Here is a 17,737-nt window from a genome sequence, read left to right on the forward strand (position 1 = left end):
CTGATAGACAATTCTTTTCTGTTCGAGTAATGAATGTGCTCTTCACAGAGATGGTCATCTCTGAAGATAAAGATTCTGAGAAAGCAGTCATTTTTAGTGCAAGTGAACATTTTAACAAGGAGCCCAGAAAAATAACCAGCTTAGTGTTGTTACAGATTCAGCTGCCTAGCTACATGACTTTGATTGCTACAAAAATATGAATAAATTAAATGTCCCAGTCTCCTCCAATATCAGCAAGATTGGTTACTTCTTGTTTTTACAATGGTGGTGGTAAATGCATAGTCTCCAGTCAACATTTGACCAGAAGAAAATGCACTAAGGAGTGTGTATATGAGAGAAATGACTTCTAGATAGTGCGGCTGTAGTTAAAATAGTATTGAAAAGAAACGGAATATCTTTAGTCCTGAGCTTTTTTTGTGCTTTAAGTATAGGGTGATGCAGCCATAGCAGTTCCATTACCTATAAAAAGGCAGAATCCTGTAATCCAAAAGATCTTTCTGCCACTGAAGGTTACCCACTCTATCAATGGACTTGAGTTGTAATGGGGAAACAATGTTTTATACTGTCTCTCCATAATGGCCATGGCTGTCCAAATAGAAACTAAAAGACTATTGTCTCAAGCTTAAGTAGGTGATAAGGTTAATAATTTGCTGAAGCCCACGGAAGAAGTAAAAATAAATACCACTTACTTTCAACTTCGAGGATAACTACTGAATATTTCCCTTGGCCCTTTCTTTTAATCAGAAGGGGTGAAAAAAGCTTTGCTAAAGTACTCTTCTATAATCAGCTACAAAAAAATCACCACTATTATTACCTGAACCAGAAAACAGCCAACTTCTACCTTATCAAAGTATATCCTTCATGTAGCCATTCCTAACGCCAAACTCCCCACTATAAGGAAGACTCAGTGATGCAAAATATCTTCAAAACATTACTGTTTCACTGAATACATGCAATGTCTGAATTCTTGCCCACCTCAGGAAAGAAACACTCTGAAAAAACTTCAATACTGCCATGGCAGCTGCATTCCCTAAACTTTGGAAATGATTGCTCAGATTTAACCTTAAACCTATTAAATCTGTGCACATGGCTTTTTCCAACCTGCCATACTTCTTGAAAGTTACCACTCTCACTATCTGCCCACTGAAGGAAGTTCTACTGAACTGGAAGTTCTTCCAGCTTTCCACAGGAACCCAGTCCTCTAAAAGCACCTGGATTCAGTGAAAATGGATCAAATGGGAAAAGTGAACAACAAAACAACTGGTTCACAGTGACTGAGCAGCTCTCTTGAGCTGCTCTACCAAGAAGTCTGAGTGGGCAAACCTTGGGCAGCAGAGCTGTGGCCAAACAGATGGAGACTGTAATTGCCTGTGTATCACGATAGCAAGCAAGAAAAACATGTGAGCAGAGCCAGGAGACCATCCTCCTGCAAAACTCTTCACAACACACTGCGCTGTGTAAACAATGCTTAGTCTTCATACGTATTGACAACAGATAATTTATGGTCAGGTTCAGCCTTCCTCTTGAGGAGAGAGAACTGCCCCCAGCAGGAACACCTGAGGCTGGTGAACTGCTGCTGTCAGCCAGTCTGACTTCCATTACACATGTATCCACACCAAGCATGGAAAGAGCTAACCCTCCCTCTCACCAAACCCGAGAACACCAGGACACAGGTGTACATTAGCAGCTCACCAACACTGCACAACACCAGCATGAGCAGGACCAACCTATCAACTGAGATACGTTAATCCTCTTTCCTCTGCAGTCAGTGAGAGCTTTGAATTCACCAGACTAAAACCAAAATATTATCTCAGATAAGAGACAGCTCGGAACCCTCTACAGAGCACAAAAATCCACGCTACAAAAGTGGTTCAGAGACACTTTAAGCACATAAAAGAGTGCTTACTAACATCATAGGCTTTATCTGACTATGCCAAGGTTCCACCGGCAAAGTTTACACACAGTTGCAGTTTTCTTACATTAAACAAGTTTTGCAAGACACTGCATCCAATAAACCTTGCTCCTTCTACTCTCAGATCAGTAAAGAACAGACAAATGGCAGAGGAGATCTTGATTAAGGGGGTAAACATATATTTGTCTCAGCAAGAGTGCTGGCACATGTCTCACTGGCAACATGGACAAAAGTCATATTGTCTGTTGTCATCCCAAATGCCTGACGTGTGAAAATATTGCCTTGGTTAACACCATGCAATTCTCACAAGCCTTCTAATTCTTGTTGCCATAGCACTCATACATGCTTATGCAATATACAGCTCATTTATGACTGCATTAAAAAATGAAACCCGGATGAAATATGCTCCGAGTGCTTACCAGGGAGCTATTTTAGTGATTTGCAAGCCATCAGTGGATGGACAGAAAGCACAGCTCATTAAAGCAATAGAAGAGCTGGCTGCCATGTCGGCATTCTTACTGAAATATCATTCAGGTAGGAGTAAATATATATATATATAAACCTTTGCAACTGAGAATCATTAGAGGGAATTAACAGAAAAACGGTTGCTCAAGGAAATGAAAGGCAGAATTAACTGCTCTCCTCGGAAGGAAGGAAGGAAGGAAGGAAGGAAGGAAGGAAGGAAGGAAGGAAGGAAGGAAGGAAGGAAGGAAGGAAGGAAGGAAGGAAGGAAGGAAGGAAGATGGGAAGTTTGTAAAACATGTGCCGTTGAAGTCCCAGCATTTCAAAAGGCTGTCAAGTGGCATAAGCCGCATGTCTAGTCTTAAATTATTTGCTCCAAGGACATCCAGAAAGGTTGCCCTTAGGGAGTAGCAGTGCTTAAAAGGAGCAGCTTGATGAGATTGTCAGCTTAAAGAGAAAACTAATGACCTAAATCCAGGATGTGACTGTCTTAGAGACTCAAATAGCCATTTGGAGGTTAAGAATCCCAAGATCATCCTAACAAGGGATTCTACTGATCAAACTACCATTTCTTTGCCACTGAATACTTTGTGCAAAAACTTTGAAAGCAACTTATTAACCAGACATACACAGGGCTTCTGTACAGAATACAAAATACAGTGAATAGGGACAAGAGAGAGAACACAGATCCAAATGCAACCACTATCAAACATGAATGTGCCATGGAAGAAAGTTGAACCATCAATTTAAATTGCTGGTTTTCCATTATGTAATCAGTTGTCTTCTTTATCCTTTACAAAAAGCAAATAAAATAAGAGTATTTTTATCTACCCTGTAGATTAAGTCACATCAGTCAATATATTGCTAGAAAAAGAGCACAGAGACCATCAGTAACTACCAAATACAGCTTTGTCCTTACTAAACGCATGCATTCCTGTGCTTTAATTTAAATCATTCAGTGTCGAAACACCATGGTGGCTTAAAGTGCTGCCTTTTCCTGGATTGTTATTGCCATTTCACCTACAACTGCATATATGTCAGAGAGCAATGGAGGAGTGGACACATTATATAACCATCATTTTACACATACACATTCAGCAGACCCACCAAGGCTGACTAGCATCTGCTGCCAGGTAAGCAATGAGAATCTATTTTAATCAATACATGCATTAATGGTTAACATTTTTTGCATGAACTCTGAAGCACAGTTTGTACATCTGAAGCCCTGTACAGATGTGATACACAGAGAGGTCCTGTGGAATCATTACAGGCAATTAAGGAGGCAGAAACAGGGAAATGGTTATCTCTAGGGTCTTGCACTAAATCAATGACAAAAGCATTACAGATGCATAACCAAATGTATTACATAAATATGCCTTAAAATAAGGCATATGCAATCACTAGCTACTTCTCAATGCTTTATAAGCATTTTTTCTTCTATCTGCATTTGAAACATTCTCTTCCACTTACTATTCAAAACGTGCCTTTTGAAACCTGAAAACATCAGATTAAACCTTTCTCTATGAAAAGACAAACTCCAACTCCACTTCTCAAATCTACTGTGAGCAGAAAAATGTAAAGATGGCTAATTGACCCCCATGGTCAGTGCTTCTGGTATAAGGTTTATTTAGCAACTACTTTACCATTATATGATAAACATAATCACAATTACAGGTTAGAACTGCAAAAAGTTATGCATTTACAGAACTTCAAATACATGTTCAAGCAATTGTAGATCAAAAATTCTAAACTAGATCTTCAAAATTTTACTTTGAGGATTCAGATGTAAAAACAGATATAGGTTAAAAAAACTCTTTATACTTCCTAGCCTGTTTTAATCACATATAAAGAACATGTTCCTCATATCTGTAGAAGCATTCAGAGAAAATATTATGGTGACTATCACTGAACACCTTTATTTACATGATTGCTTGTTGTACACGTGCTAATACTCTGCCTACAAATGTCAGGTTTGAGAGTTTGAGAGCTCAACTGATCTCAGACCTGGGGATCAAAAAAAAAAAAAAAAAAAAAAAAAAAAAAAACAAACCGTGACAAAAGCAAATTATCAGACCCCACAAATACCACATCAGAAAAACCCCCTTTACCAGGTTTTAAGGTATATACCTCATAAGCAAAGCATTTTTTGTAAGTGTCCAAGAAGCTGTTTTTAATAAACAGTAAGTGCTCAAGTAATCTGTTCTGTTTGAAAACCATTAAATTAAATAAACTGCACTAGTTCCCTCAATTTAATTTTCCCAGTATTTTAGCATCTTTTTAAAATGATGAAAAAACGTCATTTGGAAAACGATTTGCAGGATCTGATTGAAGGAATCCTGCAGTTTCACTCACTAAAAGGTTGGACTTTGCTTGCTGCATTGCAGGACACAAAAGTCCTTTCGCATCAGCCTCACCCTCAGGAGCAATTACAGCTCATTTATACACCTACCCACCATGCACTGGAATATGGTTATCACAAAAAGAGACAGTAGCAATACAGCATTTCAATTGTCAACTGCGTTCAAATACAAAGAAATGTTGCATAAGAAACTTTTCATGCGTCCCTTCAGAAATGCAAATGGACAAAGGGGGAAAACAGGCCACGGAAAACTGCAAAAAACACACAATAGCCCAAAGAATTGGTAAGAAAGATGATAGGAGAGGTTAAAATAAATAAGAAAGATGATATAGGAACAAAGATAATATGGGAGAAATTCAATCTGCACTCAAGTTACCTAGGAAACAGAGTGTCTGTGTGGTGAGCAGTTTATAGAGGAAAAAAATAGCATTGTTTAGGAAAAAAACAGTCTTTCAGAGAATCTCACAAACTTAGCAAACAGACCTATGGAAACAAAGAAGCAGTTCAAATTCCCACCAGGCCTAATGACTGGCGTTTGCAAACTTTTAACTCAAAGAAATTTAAAATAGGCACATTGTAAATCTCTCAAGGCAAGCATTTATAATGGATTTAGCAGCGCACCATAACTGCAGTTCTGCCCTTGCAGTATTAACAATGGTTTTCAGATAAAGGTCCCTGTATAGGCACACAAAATAATCTGAATTCAAGATTAAAAAAGAAAAAGTATTTAACATTTATATTCATGGAGTTAGATTTCAAATCCTCATTTTAAAAAAGTCAGCCCAAAAATGCTGTTTTACTATTTCTAGCTAAAACTACCTTTCTTTTCTCTCTATTTTTAATCTTTAATAGTACTGACTCTGGGTACATGAGCAATAAATAATTTGAGGCTTATGACAACAAAATTCAAAAAGATTGCATCTCATCCTTATCACCCAAATTTCTATGACTTGGGACATGCAACCCTAAAGGGTATAGCCAGACTACTGGCTGTCATGGTTATAAGCTGCATAAAAATTAAGGACTGGAAAAGCATTTTAAGCTCGTTCAGCCTTCAGAACTGGTCAACACAACTCGGCTCAGCTCTTCAAGGAAAAATGTTTCCTCAAAAGGCTTGCAAAGTTCAGGACAATTTTTTTTCCCACAACAAAACTGCATAATCCTTATGTGGCTTCTCTTCATTTCTCTCAATCTTTCTCTCCTTTCCTAAATCATCTACCTTTTCATAAAGCTTTTTTTTTTTTTTTTTGAGTATGATTTTGGTATTTTGGGGCAAGAGGAAAGATTCAGCTTTATCCTGTTGTAGGATAGAAAAAATAGAGGGGGTGGGGGGAATTCAGAATCTTGATGTTTGCACATGATGAGAAAAACATTTCTCACCCAGCACTAACAGCTAGGAAAGCATCTTTCCCATTTTGTAGGAATGTATCATGCAGCCTGTTCTTCACATTATCTCTTTCAACTAGTGTTGCTCTCATACAGAATTTCAGAGGAAATATGGAAACAGATTGCATGTTAGCTTTTCAGGGTAAATGACAACCATTATGTGGGTCACCAGTTTAAGAACCACAGCTTGGAGGCCTTTATCTAATTTAGGTATGGCTATGATGACGACTTTGACAGTACCTTAAAAAGCAAAGGGACTATTGTAGTGTGAGGACATGCAGAACTTCAATTTTTACCTGTTTAAAGAATATAAATATTTGCTAATCTGACAAAAACCAATCTGTTCCTCCTTTCAAGATACCTCTCTGATTCTGGGAAAAGTTAATGCAAAATTTTCAAACATCAGGAAGTATGAAAAACGCACTGGTTCACACATAAATATCACTACTGGAGAACAGAAAGACCAGCCTTCTATCTTAAAACAGGATGGCTGAGTCACTCATAACTGCAGACCAGTGCCTGAGCACTCCATAATTTGTTAGGTAACAGGCAATATGTCAATATCGTAAGGACTCCTGACTTGATTAACTGACCCTAAGGCAAATCCCCAAAGAAACAGAACAAGCAGATGATAGTCCTAGAATGATAGGTAGTTGCAAAGCCCCACCTTCCTGACCATTGGTAGTAGCAGATAGTGTTGTACATCCAAGATTTGTCTTTTGTGTTTATAGGTCCCATTTCTAATTGCACAAGTGATCATAAAGCCAGCCAGCCATCTCCACAGATCAGTCACAGCACAGCTTCTCTTCAGTGAGGTTTCACAGTGCAACTGGTTGTGGATTTTGAGATGGGAGAATTCCATGAGTTGTCCTATGCGGTTATTCAAAGTTGTAGTTGGCACATGTGCAATGTGTCCACATGACACACTGCATTTGGAGTACATTGGTTCTTGATGAACCACAGATCCTGTTTTGATTTCAGGAGATCCCAAGTCTGGACAGTACTGGAGGGGATATTTGTTAATAAGAAGTCAAAAAGGTTAGAAGGAGCTGGTTCTGGGGCTGCCTGTTTCTGAGGAATTTCCATCAAAAGGGGTTTATTCTACCAAAAATGGTTTTTCCTTGCACAAGGCTGTTTTGGTGATATATGCCAAGAGACATTGGAAGACTCTGGAAATACACAGATCCTGACAGAGCTATGGGCTTAAACTACTGGTTTTTTGGTGGGTTTTTTTTATGTTTATAAAACTTTGAATATAATGACCATTGAAAAACATGATGAAGGCTAATGGAAACCTCTTGTCTTTGCCCTGTTGGCTGCTGAGAAATGCTTTCTGTTGAGAAGCTACTGGGTGGCAGAGTTTGAGGATAAGAAAGTTTCAAATCTGCAGAGGCTAGAACACCATCACAAAGAGGTAAACCATTTTAATGGCACACTAACTACATTTGTCAGCAATGAAATTGGATTGCTGCTGCCTTAGACATACATCTTCCACTACTAATAGTGGTTTTCAGCATGTGGCAGCAGCACTGCTCAACTCAGCAGGGAAACAAGCCATTACAGGACAACCAGCAACTCTGCCGTGCTTTTTAGGAGCTGGCAAAGAGATGGTGTAGGGAGAAAAAAAGCCAACAAAGAAACCCCAGTAAAATCTCAACATTACAGTTGCTACTCTCTCAACACAAAACCAGAGATCAGGAAAGCTCTGACCTGTGCCACCCAGCAGAACTCTCCATGATTCAAATCCCTGACCTTCGTCCTGGCTTCCTGGTTTTGAGTTCTGAGGCAGAAAAAGAGCTACTTGAAGGAGGCTGCAACATCAGCAGGGAAGCAGGGATATCTTGTATGTGAAAACTGTTCCCAGCGGAAGTGAGACACAAAAACCCACCCAATTCTGCCAACAGTATCACCAAATGTCACTCAGAGTTATGATTCCTGCCTCCATAACTCATAACTTTTGCTCCTGGAAGATTGTGGGATACATTGTGGATAAAGCTTAAAAGTACACACATTAGTTCACACTGATTTACTAATTGAAATTTCACTTTGAAAGAAGAGAAGAAAATAACACTGACTCACCGGAGATGTTGTTAATCGAAGGATGGCTCCATTTTTTATTTCATTACGATTCTGAAAGAGAAAAAACCAAAAAGGTTTTACTTAAGACTTACTCACTTAAAAAGATGAAACATGCATTGAGCAGACTGTCATGCTAAACCTGCAACAGTGCTTTCCCCTGTCTGCATGCAATAGCTTTCCCCTTTCAGGTGTAAGCTAGCATCTATTTTCCTCATTGAGGCATATAACATTAGTTTCAACAAATAGGTTGTATTCACATGACACTTAACCAACCTGAACTCTTTCAAGAATGACTTCATGTTTTTCAAAGTTTAGCTTCCACTGGCAACTTCTAAATATTTATTTGAAATATGCTGTCCATGGTGTCTGGCTCTGGTATTGTACATACTTGAGGAGTTCGTAAGTTTGCTGAAACATGTCATTAAGCATCTGCAGGATTTAGAATTCATCCCACTGGCTCTTTATTTTCTATAACAAGAACATGCTGACTTAAACCACTGGAACCTACCCACTGAGCTCTGCCACCACGACTTTGCATTCTCCTTCAAAGTGAAAAAAGCATCACTGTTAGCAGAGTAAAGCTCAAACATGCCATAAGTCCTTCTCCTTGCCCAGCTGTCAGAAAGAGAAGGCATTTAACATTTTCTTTTGGTTAAGCTCACACAGCCGTGGCGTAAGCTATGGTGTACACTTACAGCATCCTTACAACCTTGTGGTCAAAGCCCATGTGCAAAGCTTCCCCTCTTTCAACAACTACCTCCTATCCACCACAGGGTAAGAGAATAAAGTACCTACAGCAATGAACATGCTGACAGGCACTGACTGTGTGCAGCACAAAGCACAGTCACAATGCCAGTCATGGTTCAGTAGTTGTTCATGAGCTGACACCCTAATCTGTCAGAGGAATTGGAGGAATCCCTAACAGTTTGAGAGACAAGAGCTAATTTTGTACTGAAGACCACATTGCAGGCTTTCTGCAGACTGGTGTTTAGCCAAGAAAAAAATATGAAGGTGTATTTCTCCTCTGTCAGTTTTTCCCAAATTTATTTCATCTTTCTTGTTCCCATTCTGATACATCTCAAATCCAAAATGCTAAAAACCAGATAAATCTTGCCTGAAACCAGGTCAAGTAGTTCCAAAATAAAACTGCAGTACATTGTCTCATTCTTGGTATCCAAGTCATCTGTGGGATTGGTTCTAGCTACCTCAAAGATCACTCTCCACCCACAAAGACTTTTTCACTCTAACTGAAATAAATGAAGTGCCAGACAACACAGGGGCTACAAGAGAGAAGCTTTCTTACAGCATCTTTGCCTGCATATGCAGTGACTCTTCTCAGCCCTCAGCAGTCTCCTCCTGCCAGAGCAGCCTCAGGGAGGCCAGCCAGGCTACACTCAAAAGACGGGCAAAGAAGGGTGAGCAGCTAAATACTGGGTGACTTCCCACTAACAAAGTGCCAGATTTTCTCCACTTGTAGTGGAACAGCGCCAGACCCAGCCACATTTCATCATGTCTAAGGAATCTGTGTGAAGTGGCCATAGTGCATTTGTGTGGTTTAATCTCAATCAGTGCTGAAACAAACTCACTTCACAAACAGTTGTGGTTGCTAAAACTGTTACCACCTCCTGGATTTGTGGAGCTGAATAAAAGTAATTGCTTTGGGACAGACAATTAGCATAGGCTATATCTACCTCCATCAGCAGCTTAGACTAAGCTACTGGACTTCAGCAGCATTAGGCCAGAGCTTTAGCATGTACACATACACAAGGTTCCATCAGTTTTACTTGGAAGGCAGCAAATCCCAGCATGCAACAACATGAAAACTAGGAAATCAATAAGACTTAAACAACTTGAACTGTACTAATCACATTCAGAAATTAAAGTTCACTGACACATTTATAAAAACATTGGAGCTTGTAAGTAGACTGTTCTTAAACATAAATAAGAGCACATAGAGAGGCTTAATTTTTAGGCAGCAATAATTTAGGCTTAGTTTCTCATGTTTCCTGCTGCAATTAACATGAACTATCAAATCAGATGAACAAATGAGTTTGTGGTTTGTTTGTGACAAGTCACTTCATGTGGGCCTCAATAAGCATCTCTGCAAACACTCTTAGTCCACTGAAAACAAGAGGTACTGGGCATAGCAGAAGCATGGTGATCTCCAGAGACAAGAGGAGGAACAGAGGAAACACAGAGGAACACATGGAGTAATTAAAAGCATCACTGGATCTTTTCTTTGGAGTCTTTCTGTTTAATCGTGAAGATGAATCTAAAACACCAAAGCTTTCAGACTCAAAGTTGTAATGCTTGTTAGAGCCCACAACACATAAGCCCATGGACTTTTCATCATGTCTGGCTCAGAGCAAGGTGTCTACATCTGCCCTGTACTGTAAATTAAATCATTGTATCACCACAGAGAGAGAGATCATCTTCAACTCCTGGTTGAGAAAAAGGCTTAAGGAAAACTGCCCATGCCTTATCTCTGAAAGTATTCAAAGCATAAAATCTCTAGCACAGCAAGCTAACCAAAATTTGAAAAAGGTTAGCAGTTACCCAGTTAAAAAAAAATATTATTTTGTTTATCCATTCTAAATATTGGCTTAATCACATACCAGGAAACAGCGTGTCAGAGTACAATTAAAGCAAGAGGTTTTCCTTCATTAACTCCATGATGCAGTAGTCAGCATGCTAGTTAATTTTAATTGCAACATTTACACACAGTTAATCCTCTTAGTATTAAGGATAGCATCCTGTGGATTTCTTTTTCAGGATAACAGAACATCATTACAGCAGCCCAGCTTTGGCAGTCAAACTTAAAGGCATCATTGCTATTCAGGACAGAACTCATCCCCACCTATGGTAGACAAATATATTAAAAAAAAAAAAAGGATAAGAACAGGGCAAAAACAAAAAACCCTCTTCCAAGATATTCCTGACCTGTTTCTCAAGTGTACATGAAGTTGGTAGATGTTGTTCATGGTGTTGATCTGTATTAGAAAAGCTTAATCCTGAGCAGTGAAGGAACTAGTGAAATGTTACTATCCAAAATGTCCCTAAAAAAACTCCATAACAGGAAAATAGATCTGTTATAAACATTATCCAGGACAAAGACAGCAGTTATATCAAGGACAAATAAGCCCCCTCTGCAATATTTTATCTAGCAAAACATAATATATCTCAGGATGATTTTTTTTTTTCTAATGGAGTAGGTAATATTTCCAAGATGAGATTTCAATCAGACTAAATACTTTCATGAAGACACACAAAGAACATAAAACAGCAGGAAGTAGGGGACACCAGGAAAGTTCATCTTGCATTCAGATTTTAGGACCTTCTGCCTTCTAATTTTGCCAGCTGGAACAACATGAACCTAGATGACCGTAAATGCTTAAGAAGGCAAGAGAAGCAAGGAAGGAGAGGCAGTGGAGAGCTCTCTGCATGTCAGAGAGCTTTGTATTCTCAGAGAACTAAGGAGGGGGCTCAGCAGAACTGCTATCCTGGAATTCTGGAGGGGAGATTTGTGCTTGTTTAGGAGCCTGGTTGACAGAATCCATAATTCATCAGGAAGCAGTCAAAGGCTGGACATCCTGCATGAAGAAAATCTTAAAAGAAGCAGACCAATGCAAGACAAGCAGTGGGAAACACCAGCCTGGCTGCAAGACAAGCAGTGGGAAACAAACCTTTGGCTGTAATTAGGAAAAAGAAGAGAGGTTACAAGCTTTGGAAGAAGGGGCAGCACACTCAGGAGGGCTACTGGGGTGCCATAAAGTTATGCAGTGAGAAAATTAGAAGGGCCAAAGCTCAACTAGAACTTAATCTGGGGAATTACAGGCCCATCAGCCTGACCTCAGTGCCAGGGAAAGTCATAGAACAGATCACCTTGAGTGACACCATGAGGCACATACAAGACAACCAGATGATCAGGCCCAGCCAGAAGGGGTTTATGAAAGGCAAGTCTGGCTTGACCAACCAGGTCTCCTATGCAGAAGTGACCTGCTCAGCATATGAGGGAAAGGCTGTGGATGTTGTTCACCTGGACTTTAGTAAGGCCTTTGACACAGTCTCCTACAGTATTCTTTTGGAGAAATTGGCTGCTCATGACTTGGACAGGTACATTGCTGGGTAAAAAACTGGCTTGATTGCCAATCCCAAAGGGCAGTGACAAGCGGAGTTACATCCAGCTGGTTATATCTGGTCACCAGTGGTGGTCCCCAGAGCTCAGCAAGGTGAACGTCAGTCTCTTTTAAGTAACAATCAATAGGATAAGAGGAAATGGCCTCAGGTTGTACCAGGGGTGTTTTAGATTGGATAGTAGGAAAAAATTCTTCACAGAAAGGGTTGCCAAGCACTGGAACAGGCTGCTCAGGGAAGTGGTTGAGTCACTGTCACTGGAAGCATTTAAAAGATGTGGCACTTGGGTACACAGCTTAGTGGTGGACTTGGCAGTGCTAGGTTAATGGTTGGACTTTATTATCTTAGAAAGTCTTTTCCAACCTAAACAATTCTAAATTTCTATGACTATCTGCCAGCAGATTCTGCTTAGCCTCAAAGCCCTTGTTTTCTGTGCCATAGACTGCTTTGCCCAAAACACATGCAGGAGACTTGCATCTCGAAATCAGGCCTCAAGCATTAGCTGAGTCCACCAAACCATGCAGAGGGATGAAGGTAAGAAAATTCGCTTTTAAAAAAAATCCTATCAAAACACTGAAGTTGTTTATTCAGAGCTTTGCTGCAGTGATACTGGAAAATTTATCAGGTAAAATAGGTTATTTTGCTACACATTTGTCTTATCATTTTAATGGTCTGTTATACCCAGCAAAGTCCCTCAAGATTCAGCTCACTCTAACTGGTTGGAATGGAATGTTTTCTTAACATATTTGAGGAAGACCTAGAAGCATTGGTTCCCATGGTTATAGCTCACTCAGCCTGTTCTTTAACCTTGACCAAACAGCTTTCTTTAGACTTCTCTAACCACCCCAGACAATAACAGCCAAAAAAATCTAAAATTCTTCTTGTGTTTATTACCTTTAGTAATAGATTCATCCCTATCTCCTTACTGCTGTTATTTTGTTGCACAGCCGAAATTTGGTGGGAGTCAGGGTCTCCGATGAGCACATTGCACCTTCCTCCAAATGGACACAACAACAGAAAATTAGAGCTGTGAAATACTCTTTAAGTTTATGACTCCATTACATTTCCACAAGGATGAGTTTGTGCAAGTTGTAAATGAGGACAAAATGACACAGAATATTAGAGTTATAGAGCTCATTACTGAGTTAACAGCTCAGGAAAGAGAGGCAAAGTTCTTGCTGGCAGATCTCGCTTAAAGCACGGATTCAGCGTGCTACAGGATCCAGCAAACACTGGGTGTCATCAGAAGTGCCATAGGAACAGGACAGAGGGTGTCACTCTGCCACAACACAGGAACTCCGTGTACCCACATACAGGGCACCGAGTGCAGCTTTGATCTTCACATCTTAGGAAAGGCACAGTAGTTTCTAAGAAAATGCAGAGAAAGGTAAGTGTCCATTGGGCTTCAGCAGCTGCCTCAAAAGGCAGGGTCTCCTCAGTTTGGAGGGACAAAGGACACAGGAAAGAATGCAGTGGACAACCAGAAAGCAGAACTGTTTTTCTGAAACCCTGCAGTATGAGAACTCAGGGGCACTTGATGTAATTGGTAGGGGGTCAGTTTGAAGCAGATAGACCTCTCCATTCAGAAGGCAGTAAACTCTTCAAGCTTGCTGTCAGAGGTTAAGAAAGCAGGCTGTATCAGCAGGCTCAAAAAGAGATGAAAGAGTGCCATCACCTTTATGCAGGATATTAAATAAACTAAGTCTAGGTGTAGCCTCCAACACCTGTAGTACCACAAATGTGAATACTGAGGAAGCATAAAGAGACTGAAAGTCATCATCAGATCACTTCCCTAAACAGCATTTGCTACTGCTAGAGCTGGAGACAGACTATGAGATGGGATTTAATTTGGCTGACTTGTTAGGGGATTTCTTAAGTTTATTTTTAGTTACCATAATATTTAATAAGATGTAAGCTAAGTGTTACAGGTAATTACCTACATCGTACTACTTGGCATGACAGAACTGTACTGTTTTAGAAGAAATACTGATGCAATTAAGCTTGTGAGAAAATTTCTTTTCTGGGAAGCTATTGAAAAGAAGGGACAATGTGTTATGGATTTTCATGTTATGATTCAATTATAATATTTTCCTAAAAAAAATAAGTAGTTTGTCTGAAGTTTCTAAAAAGAGAATGTTTTCTGCATGTCTCTATTCAAGGATTACAGAAGCAGGTAAATAAACCAAGTTAGACCAAGTGGTGCAGTTTCAGGCTGTACACTAGCCAGTGCAAGTCTACAGCCTACAAGAGGCACAATTCTGCACATATCCCTCCAGTGCATGGGCCCCCAACCCTTCCCTTACATCAGATCTACCACCACACAGCAGCACAGTCAACCACCTGACCTTAAAAAGTTAACACTTTCTTTCCCCTTCATTCACAAAAAGGAGGAAAATAAAAAGTACTCCAGAGTCTAGAGTTTTCTTTTGTCGCATCCGTGACTTGAACAAACTCACCATCCAGCAGCAGTAAAGGATGTTAGTGAAGCAAAGAGAAAGAAGAAACAGAGTAGAAAAAGAATGCTCAACGACCTATTTCTCCAGCAACCCACAGAAATACCAACTTGACTGCCACCTAAACCACATCCTAAGAAAAAGGCCAAGCTTTGCATGATTTACCCATCTGCAAGTGGAGTGATCTACAAGGACAGCATTACCAGGCACCACTTGTTCTGCAAAGCAGCAGCGGTATTACACTTCAGGCAGACATCCTTCTGACACATTGAAAGAAGTTACACACAAGTTATTTTTAACCTGGATCAGTTCCCCAATTCAAGCAACCACACAGACACACAGCACAGTTGTACCAGCAACAGGGAAGGGGTGGGCCCAAGACAAGCAGCCCTATCGTCCTCTGATAAGTTCCAACAGAAGAGTTGCACCCTGAAAAATAAACATCAGGAAATGACTGACTTAGCTGTGCTCATACTATTATTAGTAATATGATGTGGAGAAATCAGAACAGGGATGGTATGGATAGGAAAAAAAACCCAGAAAAAAGCCCCACCAAACCCAAGTAAGGATTATCAAACTGAAGTCAGCTCTTCAGCACAGGTCACCCACCATATTCACTCATAGCACCACTGAGGGTCAGCACAGCAGCAGTGGCTCCTTAAGCAGATGCTTAGAGAATAAGTGAATACTGAAGCCCAGACTGTGGCTCACAGTGTGGCTCACTTTTGCCAAATCAAAGCTCAGTTGCCCAGTCTTGCTTTTCAACATCTTGCTCCTTCCTACTACTGTTATATGTGGCACAGACAGTTGTATCAGTCAACAAGGGAACTAAAGCAGATGAAATTTTTATCATTTTGGGATTTGCCTGGTTTGCACAGTAGAAGACAGGAATAAGCAGTATAGTATAACCAGGAAAAGTGGGCCAGCTCATTTTGCAAGCACCACATTTGGAGCCACAACATCGAGACTCATTAAAGGGAAAGCCTGCAGGTGTTTGTGCCTCTCTAGGACACACACCCCACTCCTACACCCTTCCTCTCACTCACAGAGGGACTGCAGGTTAAACATCCCTTTTCCATTTTTGACTACACTTGGAGCTTGACAAAATTTTGTTCCACATCAACTTAAGCCAGTTCCAGAAACAATTAAGGGACAGCTCACAGCTGTTTAAAAAAGCCAAGTTCCATTCTTCTTCCTACTTTTCCTTTACTTCTTTCTTGTGGACAGGCTATTCCTGGACATGATTCAAAAGTCCTGCCTCATCCCTGCATCAGATCAAGCAGCCTTTTTACTAAGCAAATTTAATTAATTAAAGCAGCACAAAATGATCCCCTCCTTGCCACCACCTTCAAAAATTGTCAAAAAAACCCAAAAAACAACAAAAACAACAACAAAAAAACCCCAAAAACCAAAGCCCAAAACAAAACAAACAGAAAAAAAAAACTAAAACAAAAAAATTAAGTGGCAGGATCTTCTGGAGAAGAAATCAGAGCCATCCTCTTTCAGTGCTGACCTGTTATGTCTGTTCACTTTACTTTGGAAAACTACCCATCCAAATAGGTTGTTCTCTAAGCATAAAGATGAATTAAAGAATATTTTTCTGCAGGCCAAATCTTACACAGAACTGCTTGCCATCAGCTGAACCCAAACATTTGTACTGTGTCCCTGGTATGCCACACCTATCTTCAATTGCTCTAACTGAAAGCTGAATGTTTTTGGAGCCTTTCCTCTCTATGATTAATTGTGAGGCAAAATTACAAACTTAATTCAGGAAAATATATATACAGATTTTTTTTAAAAACCTTCACACTTGATCCATCTCATCAGCCTTGATATGGAACTAAGGAACTAAACAGAAGATTGCCATAACAATTATTTTAATAGGAAGAAAGCAGAAGAATTAAGCTGTTTATGCTGGGGCCAGAAAGTATAATAGGGGGACAGGACATAATTCTTTTCTTTAGAAAATTTAGTATAGACCAAAAGTTCTACAAAAAGAGTCCTAAGAGAACTAAAAGAAGGATAACCATTACCATTGTTCTTGAAATCAGCCTGAATGAAGCAGGACTGAAAGTGATTTAGTGTATGGATAGTGAAGTTTTACTTCTGTTCACTTGAAAGATATACTAGTGTTCTCTAAGATTTTACTGGAGTCTACAGGGCAGTGTTACCAGCATCCATCAAGCAGGCAGGAGCATGGCCACTCAGATGCCACATGCTACCCTTACTGTAGGGAATTTCTGCAGGGCTGTGCAGATGGCCCAAATCAGTAAGAAATTTGTAAATATGTGGGAAATACCACGTCTTATAAGTGCAAGAGAAAAGAGAAAGTCGGGCATGGTCTGAGCCAGGTGAAATCTGCAATCTACCATTTATGTAGATTTAGCTACCATTTAGCACTATTAATAAAAGTATTATCAGGAGTGATGCAAAATGGAAAATAAAATAGCTCTCTTAATACAATTTCTCCAGTTCCCATTCCTCATGCTACTTTTCATTCTCAGTTGCTTAAGAAGCACCAGGTCCTTCAGTGAATCAGAAACCTGCATTATTAAGAATGTTCTCTTACAACTCACCGAAATTCAATTAATCAGTGAAAACAGACGAATATGAAAAACGTAAAAACTCAAAAAGTCCCAACTGTATAAGTGGCTCATTTCTTGTCCTGTTATTTGCATACACTCCCACGCAGGGAGTCTGTAAAAGCATGGAGGAATTTCACATGAATATACAATTACAGGTTATGTTCAGCAAAAAATAGGTCATGAGCAAAATCACCTTTGAAACACAACAAACATCAGGGACTTCACTCAGGTTCCCACCACTGAGAAGATGGGGGTTAGAAAGATGTCCCATCTTCAAACACAGCACGGAGTTGAATAATTAAAACAAAAGGAAGGTGAGGCAGCTCTTCTTGCAAAACAGAATTAAAAGTCTCCCAAAACTAATGGA

At 39.8% G+C, this 17,737-nt stretch overlaps 1 protein-coding gene across 6 annotated transcripts in view; it reads right to left on the minus strand.

Moving 5' to 3' along the window:
- The window catches only part of ELMO1 (engulfment and cell motility 1), a 304,241-nt gene that overhangs the window by 218,989 nt on the left and 67,515 nt on the right, over window positions 1-17,737 (minus strand). For all 6 annotated transcript variants that reach the window (XM_038126698.1, XM_038126700.1, XM_038126695.1 and 3 more), the window contains one exon: window positions 8,199-8,249. In XM_038126698.1, coding sequence (XP_037982626.1) covers window positions 8,199-8,249 — 51 coding nt within the window. The remainder of the gene's footprint in view (window positions 1-8,198; window positions 8,250-17,737) is intronic.

The sequence above is a fragment of the Motacilla alba genome, chromosome 2 (assembly GCF_015832195.1).
Source record: "Motacilla alba alba isolate MOTALB_02 chromosome 2, Motacilla_alba_V1.0_pri, whole genome shotgun sequence".
Taxonomy (NCBI): domain Eukaryota; kingdom Metazoa; phylum Chordata; class Aves; order Passeriformes; family Motacillidae; genus Motacilla; species Motacilla alba.